Source organism: Glandiceps talaboti, chromosome 13, assembly GCF_964340395.1.
Source record: "Glandiceps talaboti chromosome 13, keGlaTala1.1, whole genome shotgun sequence".
Lineage (NCBI taxonomy): Eukaryota > Metazoa > Hemichordata > Enteropneusta > Spengelidae > Glandiceps > Glandiceps talaboti.
The window spans coordinates 5,715,831-5,731,226 of NC_135561.1; the positions used below are offsets into that span (position 1 = coordinate 5,715,831).

Genomic DNA, 15,396 nt, shown 5'->3' on the forward strand with positions numbered 1-15,396 from the left:
GCCCAGGCGTTAGGTATTACATTGAAGACAACGATTACTGATAACGACTACGCTCAGTGTGTGAAGTCTCTGACAACGCCACTGATAAGTCCTTACAAGAAACTCAAAGCTGTTCCTAAGACAGCCTTGACGATGAAGCAGGTCAGTGGAGACCCGGGGAAGAGGCAGAGAAAACAGAGAGTACAGTCATTGAAACGTCGCGATCGGGACGAACCAGATGAAAATGCTGTAACACCAAAAGTACCCAACCCAACACCTGAAATGCCGGTATCGCAGCAACCAACTGGTGAGGAAAACGAAGAAGAGGAGGACAACCTCAAAAGTCTTAGACCTCTTATGAGGAAACGAAAATCTAAAGCTACAGTAGAGGATGTGAAGGAGATGGGAAGGAGACTGTCACAAATGATGGCTGAAGGTAATATTTGATTTGATGATTTTGGGGTTTGATTGGTTGATGGACTGACGACCGTATTCTGATTTTACACTACATTATCGGAGTGTAAAATCGGAATACGGTCTTCAGGAACTAGACTATAATTCGATTATCAATTATCAATAGATGAAAAGGTTGCGTGAGAGTTAGATATTGTGTAAGCCAGTGTTAGTGAGAGAGCGATTTAGTTAGTATTAAGTAAATTGTTGAGTGAGTGAGTGAGTGAGTGAGTGAGTGAGTGAGTGAGTTAGTTAGTTAGTTAGTTAGTTTATAGACAGCGAAACGTAGATACGTGAGCGAGGAGGGGGGGGGATAATGGGTGGGTGAGTGTGTGTAGTAAGAATGAGCGAGTGTTTGATCAGATGTCACTCACCAACTTTACTGACTAATTTGTCCAACATCAATTACTCATCACATAGGTGCTACAGACACCGAGGAACCCTTGGCAACCACCATGGAGCTTGAACAAGCACGCATGCTCATAAAGAAATCCATAGAGGACGCCACCAACGCCTATTCGTATTTTGCACTTGAAATCCAAAGATTCATCCAAGCGTTGAAATCTGTGAAACCAGTGAAAGTATCTAAAATCTCCTCCATCGCTGAAGTGGAAATGTACGCCAAGAAAGCTATCGAGAAATCCCGAGAACCAAGGACGCCACCACCGGTATTTACGAGAAAGAGTGTCAAGGGAAAGAAGATAGAAAGGAAAGTCTCTATGTCCGAGGAAAGACTACTGAACGTCCAATTCATTGAGGAATATCTGAACACCATCAACGAACTAAGAATTATTCGAAGCCAATTTGAAATCAAAATTTGGCAGCGGTTGGCGAAATTCTCCAAAACAGAAGGACCAAACCAGATTAAAATGAAAACCGATATGTCGAAGATCCTAGCAAAATGGGATAAACTGCTTAGCAATGATCATGATTTCACGGACTTGTCTCATCCGGATGTCACGCGAGAACTGAAACCCTACCAGGTCCGTTGCTATGCGGGCGTGGTGAGTTTGGTCCATCACGTCATCAATGTTGCTAAGAGCATTGACACACCGTTAGAAACATACCTACAATATAGTTAGACCAGTCGAGGTTGGAAAGTAACACAAAATCTCCCAAGCTAAGGATTTCAACGTATGCCATTGGTAGTGGCATGAAATCAAACCTATCGAACCTTTTTGCCAGTACTACCATCACACTCACACTCTGATTCTACAAAGCTGACGTCACATCCACATTATATGATCGATGACAGTCAATGGATGACGTCATTATACGCGAACTTGAAAAGTATACACTTCAAAAAGAAACGTCAGGTCTAATACTGGCTTCGTATTTGGTAAAATATTCCAATGTCTGAACTGACCTGTCACATTGACAAACAGAAATTGATTACTGAAAAAAATGACGATGCTGGACTAAAATACTCATGCTGTATAAGGTAATCATCAAAAGCCGAGTATCAGTTTATTATCATGCCTTTCTTTCATTGCCAGACCGCTATGTGAATTAATTCGGAGAGGGCATATATATGCTAGACAGTGTAGCACTCTATAACGATGATACACTAAGTGGGAATGTATACGTATGATTATTATATTTATTTTGATAACAGTTTAAATGCCTATATCTAGTAAAATTTAAAATGACGATTTTACTTGGAAAGTGATCTTGAACAGTTTAGATCCAAGCACGAACACTGTATTCTGATTAAGGTGATCTAAATATTCATTATCGCTCACTTCAAGTTGACCTCTGTTCGTTGAGCTGCATATTTTAGCTGCCTGTGTGTCAACGTTCATCTGCAAGTAAGGATTCTATACTAAGTCTTGATCTATCTCAACACATATATGTACAGATGTACACACACACACACACACACACACACACACACACTCGATATAGGCCCCTCGAAAGAAATGATGCAACTGTGAGGGCTCAGTGTGCCATGACTGGGGATCTGTCAAATTGCCTAACGCACGGCTTTGGTTCTAATTCATAATAATTTGAGATATTATATAACTCTGATTTGCTATTTACAGTTTCTAAGAGTCGAATGTTTTGTGCATGTATGATAAATTTACATAAAATATTTTTATTGCCGAAATTCATTAGTGAGGGCATTTCAATATCCAAGACAAGTGATATGTATGTAGTAAGATGACTTAGTTATGTTTTTTGTAATTTCTAGAATCATATATGATAGGGGCAAGTTGCTTTTGATAATTTGATCATGGTGTCACTGTTAGAAAATTAGTGGAAACACTCTACACAAAGGTATTTTCAAATGTAAGTTTTACGTTACGTATGTGATATTATGATTAAAAAATGTTTATCTAACACCGAAAAGATTGTATTGCCTACGGAAAATACGCTTGTTAGTATCAAAGACGTCGACGTGGAAATCAAAACTACAAGTATATATAATTTTCTGAATTTACAGGAGTAAATGAAATGTCCATTATTTAGCAAGCATCATTTCATTGAAATATCTGATGTACACTAGGCAATTAATGAATCAAGTGACTGTCTTGCAAAATAAAGAAAACTAATATTGGAAAAAACAGTCGTTGGTGGCGCACTTCATCCCAGAGTTAGTTACCCCATCCGCAGATTAAAATGAAGATTTAAGTTGCGTTCAATTTTTTTAGATATATCGTAAATCATATGACTGGATTAGTTTTGATTATATAATTGTGAATTTCTTTATAGCAAATAATTAGTGATAACTTCAACTAGGTCGCTAGCCGGTTTTTGATGTTGGCCTATCTGACCGAACAAAGTTAGCGAGGGAAATTATGTTAATGACAGCCAAAATGCAGTCTAATTTATATCTTTTATTTCATAAAAGTCATTATATTCATGTTAGGCATTCGATCGTACGATGACTCTCTATAATTTTTCTTATCATGGCGTCATTGTTAGTTGTTCCTTTTTAGGACAACGGCTTCCTTCAATCTGATAACAAAAAAAATGATGTGACCATGTGATGAATACGGCTTGGTTATATATGCCTCAACAAGTACCACAAGGCGAAACTATGAACAACAATGGCGAGTTACATAGTTCAACTACTTAGACCTCGAAAAAGAAAGTATTAACGTTTATGAGACGGGAGGATTCACCGTAGTTGGCGCTCTAACGAGGGTACACAACGGCGAACCTTGTCTCAGGCCAGTTTTACAGTGTCAGCTGCTTACCTGTAGAATTAGAAACCCACACAGAATGATATATTACCCAGCTGTTCAACAACTCTGTGAATAATTTCAAGATTTTACCCGGGGCTATCAAATCCGTTCTGGATAGTAGTTAAACTATATTAAGTTATATTATTCACCAGCATCTGAGAGATATCCCGTACATGTTTATATCCGGTTCACTGAAGCCTGATTTAAAGGTTGACAAAACTAGATTTCTATGCACATCTCACAACCAGACATGTCAACTGTAATGCAGATACATATTTGATATATGCAATTTGCTGATACTATAGATTTTCCTAAGCGTTTGTATCGAAATATATTAAACATATTTACGAATAAAAAGTTTGTGAACAAACCTTCATTTTGTGTGTGAGAACAGAGAGAGAGAGAGAGAGAGAGAGAGAGAGAGAGAGAGAGAGAGAGAGAGAGAGAGAGAGAGGAGAGAGAGAGAGAGAGAGAGAGAGAGAGAGAGAGAGAGAGAGAGAGAGAGAGAGAGAGATTATAGTGTAGTTATTTCAGATGTTTTCCAAATATATCAAAAAGGCGTGACCATAAATATTGCATGTGCAAAGTACGTTAACTTATAAGCATTTATGAATAATTAAAATAAGTGGCGTCTGAGCCTTGACAAAATGTTTTCAAATTTCCGGCAGTTCAGTGTGTTTCATTGTTTCCGTTTATTTAATACGTTCTGACATTGACTGTTGAGTTCCTTCTACAACAAGTTCTGAGCTATTCAGTCGATTTTTTGTCGAAAACTTTGGAAAACAACTTCGGGATAACCTGTAAGAACGGATAGTGGATAGCCATGATGCGAAATTTGATTCACAAGGTACAAGTGATAGGTAAGTATAACAAGCACTTTGATTTGTGTATGTTTTCCATAGATCCTACCATACACATGTCGTCTGCACCATCCACATTCCGCTCACTCCGACACAACCTTTTTTGTTGCATGTATGAAAGCACCCCCCTCCCACCACCACCATCTAATGTGCAAAATGAAGGTTTTACCTTAGAGTGTGAAGTGATCCTGTACGTTGTAAACAACTCATATCAACAGGATGACAGACAGTTTCTAAAAAGGGAACATTAATGTTTTGGCCTAGCGCATATTTAATTCGCCGCCGTCAAATCGAAGTAAGCCTAAACTATACCATCTATATGTCACCCTCAATTCTTTGCTTTTGTGCATCTCCCAGGTCCCTTAAAATGTAAGCATAAAGTTCACATTTGATCTGTTCCTTATTTTACAAAATGAAACACACTAAAACCCACGGATATTGAAAGAAAGTTCACCCCTCGGTGGCAGTGACGCTTCATGGCCATGACGTTTCGTGACTGTAATAAAGTTCACGACGAGCGGACTCATCTCCTCGCTCACAATAATTATTCCGACCTTTATATACTAAGGACGTCGCAAGTAGCTACGTCAGTCGCGGTACAGCATTGTTATAATAAGTTTTGTCAAACCGTTGAGTATTTCCTGGAGTGACAGGGAAAGCGTTTATACTAGTGAACTCCTAGTATAGAACGTAAGAAGAGTCTTCGTGAAGTCAAATATATGCAGGACATTACGGGGGGGGGGAGAAAATTATTAACCCCAAATATGCAGACGACAATGCACTTATAGCATTACACAATGAGATGTCACAAAGTAACTACAAAGTGCAACTAGTTGTGTAGATGGTCGCACTTATTCGTACTAAGCTAACTCATTATAGTTAGCTTAGTACACCTGCAAGGAAAGGCGCGCAGGTGAAACTGAAATTTTTGACATTTTTAGATGTCCATTACTTTGACGTTACGTACAAAAAGTAAGCAACTATACACAATGTATTGTGTTTTTAATAAACTCTCTCTCCAATTTAATGGGGTGGCTTTTTTTAAATATCTTATGATATTTTTCGAAGCACACCACTTCCATAACTAAACCTCAAATCAACAGAAATATCCAAAACGTACATAACACAGCGAAAAGTCGGACGACGCGATCCGGACGCGATTAACCATACGGAGAGTTAGGTCGAGCGCCCTCAACCATCCATCGTGTTGTGTATTGTCACTATCTCCAAGGTGATCCAAAATGGCGACGCGCAGTTGAATGTTCTTTGATCGACGTCGAAAATTTGATTTGCCGTTGTTTTAAACGAACCTGACCCGTATTTGTGTCTCCATCATCTTGAATAAGGGCTAAAGAAAACAGTTACCATGCCAGGTAGGCAAACTTCTCGTCTGACTACGCGCCTGTGTTCCATTTTAGATCTTTTGAGATGTAAACATTGCATTGGTTGTTCCCCAATGGAATCGACTATATAGAGGGTAACAGTAAATGGTATCAGTAGAATTAGAATGTTATTCGTCGCTATGAATTGTACACTTCAGATATCATAAACGTATCATCCAGGCATCGACCCACCGTAGCTAAGACAGTCGGTAGGTTTCCCTAGTGAAACCACAGCGTAGTGACATGTTATGTTTGGTTTACATCCATTTCGGTGTTTGTTGTTGATGTTGTTATCACGTTATTACCCCTGGATGACATATTTTGACTTTAATAAACTTTCTGACTGTTCAACACCCACAAAATCTGCCATCTTAGACGTTATTATATACAAATTACGTCCATGAAATATTAACTTGCCTTTCATTAGTATAGCCATGGAGCCTGGAGGTATACATTTGTGGGAAGGTCATTCCATGGAAGTATGGTTATATTATACTTCCATGGTCATTCTAACATGTACTCAATGGTATATCTCTCCTGTACAGTACACACATGATACATACATGTACAGGGGTGGGGGGGGGGGTTATTCTTTACACTATAGTATAGTGAATCACTGATAATGGTGTGTTATAATACACTATCTCCACTGTGGGTGATATTAATGCATGTTCAAGTAATTCCCATCATGGATGTATTAGGAGACCTACATTTTGTAATACACCCATGTTCCCATTATGTTAAATTCTCATATAGTAAATACTGGGCCAGTGCAAGTTCAGTGAAAACAAACATTCCTGCTTTGAAAGTTGACTAAACCTGATACATGTAGTGTACATTGTGTGATGACCTGTGTGCCCTCTAAATTAATGATAGCCAAATTTTGTTGTTATGAGTCAAAATGAGAAAAACTGGCATTTCTTGTGTGTCACCACATAGTAAGTAAGAAATAGGGAACACCAAATTTTGGTGCGTCACTAGAAATTGTATGTATTAGTGATACATCAAATTGGCTTAAAGGGCACACTGCTGATGACACATTATGTACATTTTGTAATCATATTTTCTGAAACTATCTTCACAGAACATTGTTCTTACATTTAGCAAGACTTATCATAAACCCTCTATCTATGGATGGAGGATTTATGGACTGATTGATGGTATAATTCATATTAAAACTTGTATTTGAGAAGTGTTCTGACAAACAAACAAACAAACAAACAAACAAACATGGTTTTGGCAAATTTTCTATACACATGTACTCAGATGTCCAGTATACATGTAACTTAGATTGTATTTGCATAATTTTGCATTAATTAGCATACTAGGTCTCCTATATTCTTATAAGATTGCAAATATACTTGAATAGCAATCCCAGGAAAATCAGTCAAATATAAACCACTAAAAGTACATATACTTTTCATAACCTAAAATGAGCAGTATACTTATATCAGGGGGTTCTCACCCTATTCCTAAACCAACAATAACTAACTTTTAAGTACATGTACATGTACATGTATCATTGTATGTTCCACCTTAAGTGAGCAATATTTTCATTGTCAGGGGTTCTGACCCTATTCCTAAATTAAACCAATAACCACTAATTGCTTGTAAGTACTACATGCTTCACCACCGACAAAAATTATTTTTAAAGGAGAAAGAGCAATACATAGATCTACGTTGTACATGTCAGGGGGTGCTCTCCCTATTTCTAAACCATAACTAACTTGTAAGATATTATGATAAGATTTTTTTTACTTAAATAAATTATGATTATGTACATGATGGTATAGTGTAGATGAGTATAAGGAACATGTGTGTGATCAAACATTTCAATAAATCAATTTACATATATACAACTTTGAAGTACAGTATCATATAGATGTAGCCACAAACACCGTTACAACATGTACATAGTAAGAGAGGTTGAAATACGATATGAAGTTGACATGGTTGACATCATCTTTGTTGTATGTTATAGTAACTAAATCATCTGAGGTCACTTTTACTCTCATGCATGGATAGTACAAATGCATGATTGCAACACAAAATGCCACCATGATTGTTGTGAAAATGTAACAACATACTCCATACATCATGTATCACGTATCCCTACATATCATAGTTACATTTAATACTTCTGCAAACAATCACTTTACCTGTTGGTTCGTGTTGGTTCGTACTGCGTCTGAAGAGTTCAAATTAAAACGTCATTTGTCTGCCAAGTGTCATATAGTAGCTTGGTCTGAAACAAACCCCTAAGTGGTGTATACACAACAACTATGCATGTAATTTTGGTTTGGTTTACAGTATGACATATGTAGCTGGGTTACAGGTAGCACCCTTTTAGTATCATTGTTGGTTTGTTTATTGGTGATTTGGTCAGTCAAGCTCTTGCTACTGACGGATCAACTCTCTGGACTAACGTTCACACAACTGGTGACAAAACAGTTTGATTTTCACATTTTGTGATTTACCAACTTGAGAAAATGTCAGAGGTTGATCCTGAAAGTCGGCCTGTGACTGCCGCCTCTTTAGATACAGCATTGTTGATGGAGATGGTAATTGACAGTCGATCTCCGAGTCAGTTTTCACTTATGTCTGACGAACCAATTTCCAGATTTTCAGCACCCATTTCTGTTCCTTCACCAGCAGTTGTCAGTGCCGGCAGTGGTAAGAAAAGTTAATTTGTACACATCAAAATTGTATGCAGTGTATTTGGTCTTTCTTTATTCAGTGATCAACACTTCAGACACAGGATTGTCAGATTTATGCTTGGTGGGCAACGTTTACTTGATTCTGTTGTGTTTGTGTGAAAACTGAAAAGTTAGAATTACCTTCTTTGATACATTCTTCAATCAACTTTGCAAGATCTTCATCTTTCAGGCTTCAAGGTCAATATTTTGCATGCATGTACATGAATGACATTGACAGTTATGTTCTATGTTGAAATAGCAATGCACCCATATCTGTGATAGTACATCGTTTATCACCTATCGGAACCTTAGTTGAATTATAATAGTGGTCTATTAAATCTGGGTAGAGTCATTAGTAGAATTAATGCAGCAGCTGCTTCAATAACGAATTTTTACAACAAGTATGTTTTACTGTTGTACTAAAATTTACAAACCGTTACCAGGTGACGAATGATACAAACTGATTAGTGAGAAGAAAAGAATACAAGAACCTGACCAGTGTGCCCTCTAAGCCCTTCACTCTCTTACGAACCTACCCACACCATTGACAGACATAATTTCCAGTGATGCACCAAACTTTGGTGTTCCCCTATCTCTTACTATGTGGTGACTCCAATGAAATCCCATTTTGACTCACAACAACAAAATTTGGCTATCATTAAAGGGTAAACTGAACCTGATGGTTTTTGGTCGACAACGAACTTCAAAAACTACCTGATACAGCGAAGATTTCTTTAGGAACAAGAAGTACATGTGTAATAAAACAAATAGAAAAGATAAAACCAAATCCAAATTCAGGATTTAGTCTGCAAACTAGGCCAATAAGAACACATTAACTTACCTTTTGGGATAACTTTGTTGTGTGAAATGTCAATGTTCAGAAGGTCCAAACCGATTGCTAAGATACCCTGATTTGATGGTTGCTATCATTACAATTTATCAGTACCAGGCATATACCACTACACTCACTCATTTAACTACAGTGCTCAATATGTTAATTTTTTTTCTTTTAAAAATCATAGCCCTTGGTGGTGAACACTCCAGAGACTGGATAAATCAGTGTTCTCCTCATTTTATAGAGAAAGAATGTGCTAATGCCATATTTGCCACCCAGACCAACATTCTCATTGTCGTAAACCACAGCCTCTTTTACGGCACCGTCCAAGACTCACTGCTATATATTTCATTGCTTCAGCAGCAATATGCACTCTGTCTGTGAGAATGAACATTCTTGGCAGGTTTCTACCATGCTTCAACTGTGTTCTACTATCCTTGAGCTTTAGTAATCTTTGAATGACAATAATACTCTGACGAGATGTCAGAGTATGTTTCAATGTTGAAAACATTAATATTATATGCTAATCATTATGCAAATATTATGCAAATTGTCATGTTATTCATATGTAAATTACTATGCAAATCAACCACCATCCTTGCAATCTATCCTAGAGGGAGAACACTGTCAATGATATCAAATGAATGGCAACTTACATGTATTATACCTTGAAGAAGTCATTCAGAACAAAAATATGGAATATATTATACTCTGGTCATTCTATGTCGCGACAGTGCGTGTCTACTACATGTATGTCACTGGGTCTGCTGTGTTCGAAATATGAGTGAAAACATTCAAAATGAATACAACTTGTTCTGTATGCATTCATTGTGTATAAATTTTGGTATTGAATTTACATGTATCCAGTACAAAAAGTACATCTATCTGTTCGTTGTTTATATGTTTATTTATTTATTTGTTTGTTTGTTTGTTTGTAATAAATGTCTGTGTGTTTGTCTGGTTTGTTTTATATCCATCTCACTGTTTATTTTGTTATATAATCTACATTGCTTCACTGCACCAATTAATTTTGTACACATACCTTGTCAGTATTGCCAATGTCAGGGAGGGGTTGTACACATACCTTGTCAGTATCGCCAATGTCAGGGAGGGGTTGTACACATACCTTGTCAGTATCGCCAATGTCAGGGAAGGGTTGTACACATACCTTGTCAGTATCGCCAATGTCAGGGAGGGGTTGTACACATACCTTGTCAATGTCAGAGAGGAGATGTATTGTAACATACTGTACAGTAACAACTTGAACTTTGCATTACAACTAAAGGATTGGACCTGCCTGTAAAATAACCACAAGACTTAGTAGTGCACATGGGGGAGTGGGTCATGTACGTTCTTCATGTATGGATACATTTTGTGTGTCAACTACTACTAAAAAAATATGGGGGAGGGAGCAAATATGGATTTTGAAGTTAGGTAAATGAAAAGTATGTTACTGTTTTACTCACTTCACATACCTATATCTTACATGTACATCAATAGATTCTATAGAGATGAATAATGGTTCATTTAGTAGAAAACAGAGTCTAGTGTAAAGCAAAGAGTTGTAACCATACTTGGGACAAAGTTAAATAAACTGTGCATTGTGTTTGAAGAAAATAATAATAATAACAATAATAATGATGATTGACCTTGGATTGTTCTTCATGAATCAAAAAGTCATTAGCAGTACATGTACATGTATAAGTACGCCACTTGAAAGTATCAGAGATATTGTACAATGTACATGTAGGTCTAATGTATGTACGAACAAATTATTGATAATTTTTTCTTTTGATTTTGTTCGTCTTGCAGCAAAAGCAGGCAAGAAAGACAAGGACAAAGACGACTCCCAGACGTCTGTGCTGACAGGAGTTTATATGTTTCCCAATGGAGATAAATATGGTGAGTGTTATATTGAGATTACAGGGTCATACAACTAAATGATGTAGGCTTGGTGTTTCACATAGGTCATGTTAGGTCTATGCATAGGTGCAGTGCACAGTGGGGATACAGAAGTAGTCAAGTTGATATGTTGATTATCAGTTAAAAAATAAAGAGATGCAGACATTGAAATCATCAAGTCCATGTGTACTGTTTTCATTAGAAGCCAGTTTTTACTGCACTGTAAAAGAATAGCCATGCTTATTAGTGTTCAATGTGATTGCAATGGATCCTGCTGTGTTTGTTGTGTCTCTGTTATTGTTAGTCTACAAGAGTTGAAATGTGTCTATCTTTTTGTCAAAAATGGAATGTCCCATGAGTAAAACACCAACTTGGCCAAGCCTACGTCATTTTAGCTGTAATGTCCCATGAGTGAAACACAAAGCCTACATCATTTTAGCTGTACTAGTATTACAATTATGACATATTATGTTGATCCATGGATGTCGAATTAGTGATCTACTAATATTACATCCAAGGATGAGCCATGAAACCTCTAGGGGGGAAATAGTACACCATGGCCAGAAGATCTAAATTATAAAAGTCTTATTATCATTCTTATATGTTTCCCAATGGAGATAAATATGGTGGGTGTTATATTAAGATTACAGGGTCTTATAGCTAAAGTGATGTATTTCCCTGTGTTGATGTATGGACTTATTTTCTTACTGGCTACTGATAGGTCGGGGGCAGTGCGAGTCAACTTGGATGGATGCTAAAACCTGTTAATACTGTTTTCTTAGTTACTGGGATCATCCAGCAAGGTGTCTCAGATTAGGGTGGCACATCCCCAGGCTTGAGGCTGTATTCATTCATTATTCAACATGACTATCGCACAGTGCATCATCATCATCGCACACCACAGCCTCTTTTACAGCACCGTCAAAGCCGTCAACAGCTGAGTCATGGAAGAAACAACAGCTCTGGTTTGCGAGAATGTGCATTGTCTACAGTGTACATTGATTTCTCCGATGTTGTAAATGATTTCAGTGCATACGTGTGTGCATGTGTGTGTGTGTGTGTGTGTGTAGAATAGAATAGAATAGAATAGAATAGAAAGGAAACTTTATTGCATCCATTAAGAAAACTACATTTCTTCATTGGATGTTTTGCAATAAGTGTTTGGTGTTAAAACAAACTAGTAAATATGTAAACTATAGAGTATATATTTATCTGTTCATTTATTTTGTATATGATAAACAGATGGTGAATACAGCAGATCTGAGGAAGGTGTTTTAGAACGTAGTGGATTTGGTCAACATACAACCACAGATGGTACAGTGTATGAAGGGAATTGGACAAACGATAAAATGAACGGACAAGGAAAATTAATACATCCTAGTGGTGCAATCTATGAAGGAGAATTTGTAAATAATATGTTCCATGGAAAAGGAAGGTATACATGGCCTGATGGATCATACTATGAAGGACCATTTGTTGATAACAGGTACTATTTTGTTAGACTCATTCAGTTTTATTGGCCCTACTGTCCTTGATATTATAAATTAGATGCATGCTAGGGAGCCTAATTCAAATCACAACCCATACTAGGGAACCTAATTCAAATCACAGCCCATGTTGACAAATCACAGTACCCTGACTGACAAATGTCTAATTCTTAATTGCTGAGGGTAGGTTTTTTTGGACTCTTACAATTTACTGGAAATACATGTACTAGTGATGATATTAATTGGATGTATGCTAACGAGTAGTTAGTTTTTGTAGTTTTTGGTTAAACCACAGTCTGGTCATCCAGACTATTACTATACTTAGTTGATGACAAATGTTTTGTGCAGCACTGAGGTATCCTTTTTTATGGACGTCATATTTAGATCATTGGATTTATGGAATTGATGTAAATTGGGTAAATTTCATTTGGTTCTTTGCATAGAAATTATCATGTGTAACTAACCAACAGTCCATGATCGTTCATTATATTGATGTGTATATTCAAATTATGTTATTGAGCTACTACTTTCACACATTTACCTAAAATTACCAAAAAAAAAAAAAAAAAAAAAATTACCAAAACTTTTCTTTTCTATTTTGCTTTTTACAGGATGGAAGGAGAAGGTGAATTTAATGATACTGATAGTCAAATTTGGACTGGTACTTTCCGATATAAGGCAGCACCTGGCTTAAAATTTAAACTTGGTCTTTAAATATGATTATTCCAATAACTTTTCACACAATGAACTTGTAGTTCTAGCCTTGATACATTTCTTTATTACTTTCACATTCTTCAGATTCTTCAGCCATGAAAAATAAATTTGTCTTTTTTTTTTCTTTTTTTTTCTTTTTTTTTCGTTTTCAAACTTTATTCTGGATTTCATGTTTGGCTGGTCACTTGTCACTATAAGCTGTGATTACAAATTAGACAAACATCTGTTCATCAGTGTTTGCCTTCTGGATGAAATAACTGAGTGTAAAATACCTCAAGACATAATGTATTAATCATTTTGGTTGGAAAGACCCGTTACTTTGTACATAAGTTGTGAACTTTCCTTTTATTTTGCAAATAAAGAGACCAAATAATCTACTTGTCTGTAGCTGTCTATGTATGTATTGATATGACACCATGATACGTGAGTGTCAGCTGTGTTTTGTATGAATGTTTGCAGTGTTTTCTGTGGCCATACTTTCCATGAGCATAGCAAGTAAAAGTGCAGCTGAAAGGGGTTGACTGATGTTTGAGGGCACCCTATCACATGCACTGTACACCTTACAGACTACTAAAAACACTACAAGCAGAAGTTTAAATACTTCCCTGAACTCCCATACTTGCTAAATCCACTTGTAGGTTTTCAATGATGAGATCATTCCTATCGATACATGATACATCAGAAACTTCATATATAAAATACTCACTTGTAAGTCAGTTTTTGTCACTCTCTTGTGTGATGGAGGGGGCGTTGTGGTTGTGTGAATGATGCATGTATACCATGATTGAATTACAGATCAGCACAATGTGAATGCTGTTAGGGAGCCCAAGTCTTTACAGGAAGAGGGTGGGGGACACTTTTTTCAAATCGGCTCCCGAGGGAGGGTCATATTTTAGAAAATGGGATAAGGGGAGGGTCACATTTTACTTTAACTCATTGTATTGTCTAACTTTGCATTATTTTGGGGATTTTTGCCATCCCATCCCATCGCTGGCACTAATCAAACTAGTACCCCATTTTAGACCATTGTGGCATAACAGGTTTTTATAAGATCAAAGTTGAGACCAAAATACATTTGTAGTAGTTCCATACTAAGGAATTGGTAGATCGCAAAATATAGTTTTCACTCTTGTATTTTCCCCTCAACGGGCAACATCTTGGGGGTCATTAGCATAGTTTAACCCATACGTTTGATCTACTTTAACACAGGGATAGAGCCATGTTTTGGAGCTTATAGCTGCAAATTATTAATAAACTCTACACATATACAATATACACAACGTACCCATACGAACCATCGTCGTAAACCACAGCCTCTTTTACGACACCGTCTAAGATGTAGCGTCGCGGAAGAAATAACAGCTCTGGTTTGGAGAATGATATGAACCAGTGATGCAAACGAAAACTTGACTCTATTCAGGATGTTTTTTAAGTGCGCCCTCTAAGTTCATGTCTTTGGAACGAAAGGTGTTTGCCACTGTCATTGTGAGGGGGTAATCCTGTAACGAATAGAGGGCACCATCTCATTCCGACTTTGAAGGCAACACAAAAAATGTGTGGTTCCGATTACGCTCAATTTAAAAATAAGTGGGGTAGGTAGATTTTTTATTTGAGTTTTTTTTATATATATATAATTTTTTCATATGTGAGTATCTAGTTCAGGTAGTTATGTTATCTGTTGTTTTCCATATGGTCTCTGTGCTATTGGTTTCTTCCCATCACATCCATTACAGATTGGAAGAACACTTTTCTATTGTTTTTTTAAAGTTGTTTTCAGTTTCCGCATCCATTATTTCTTGCAAGACGTCACAATTTTCGTGATTCGAATACATACGGCGTGAAAAACTAGGTGGGGTCGGCTAACCGGAACCAAACAATTGGTTTAGTCCTTAGTGTATAG

At 36.9% G+C, this 15,396-nt stretch overlaps 1 protein-coding gene across 1 annotated transcript; it reads left to right on the forward strand.

The window, feature by feature from the left end:
* The first annotated feature begins 5,712 nt into the window (after positions 1-5,712).
* LOC144444884 (uncharacterized) lies at positions 5,713-13,829 on the forward strand. The gene is made up of 4 exons (XM_078134433.1): positions 5,713-5,853; positions 11,206-11,295; positions 12,538-12,781; positions 13,394-13,829. The coding sequence occupies exons 1-4, from the start codon at positions 5,847-5,849 to the stop codon at positions 13,494-13,496; spliced, it is 444 nt and encodes a 147-aa protein (XP_077990559.1). The 5' UTR covers positions 5,713-5,846; the 3' UTR covers positions 13,497-13,829.
* Positions 13,830-15,396: the final 1,567 nt, after the last annotated feature.

What these genes read in the sequence shown, in the direction of transcription:
- LOC144444884 (XM_078134433.1), top strand. An exon ending in TCCCAATGGAGATAAATATG is followed by an intron (nt 11,296 to 12,537) that starts GTGAGTGTTATA and finishes TATGATAAACAG; the next exon opens with ATGGTGAATACAGCAGATCT. An exon ending in GGACCATTTGTTGATAACAG is followed by an intron (nt 12,782 to 13,393) that starts GTACTATTTTGT and finishes TGCTTTTTACAG; the next exon opens with GATGGAAGGAGAAGGTGAAT.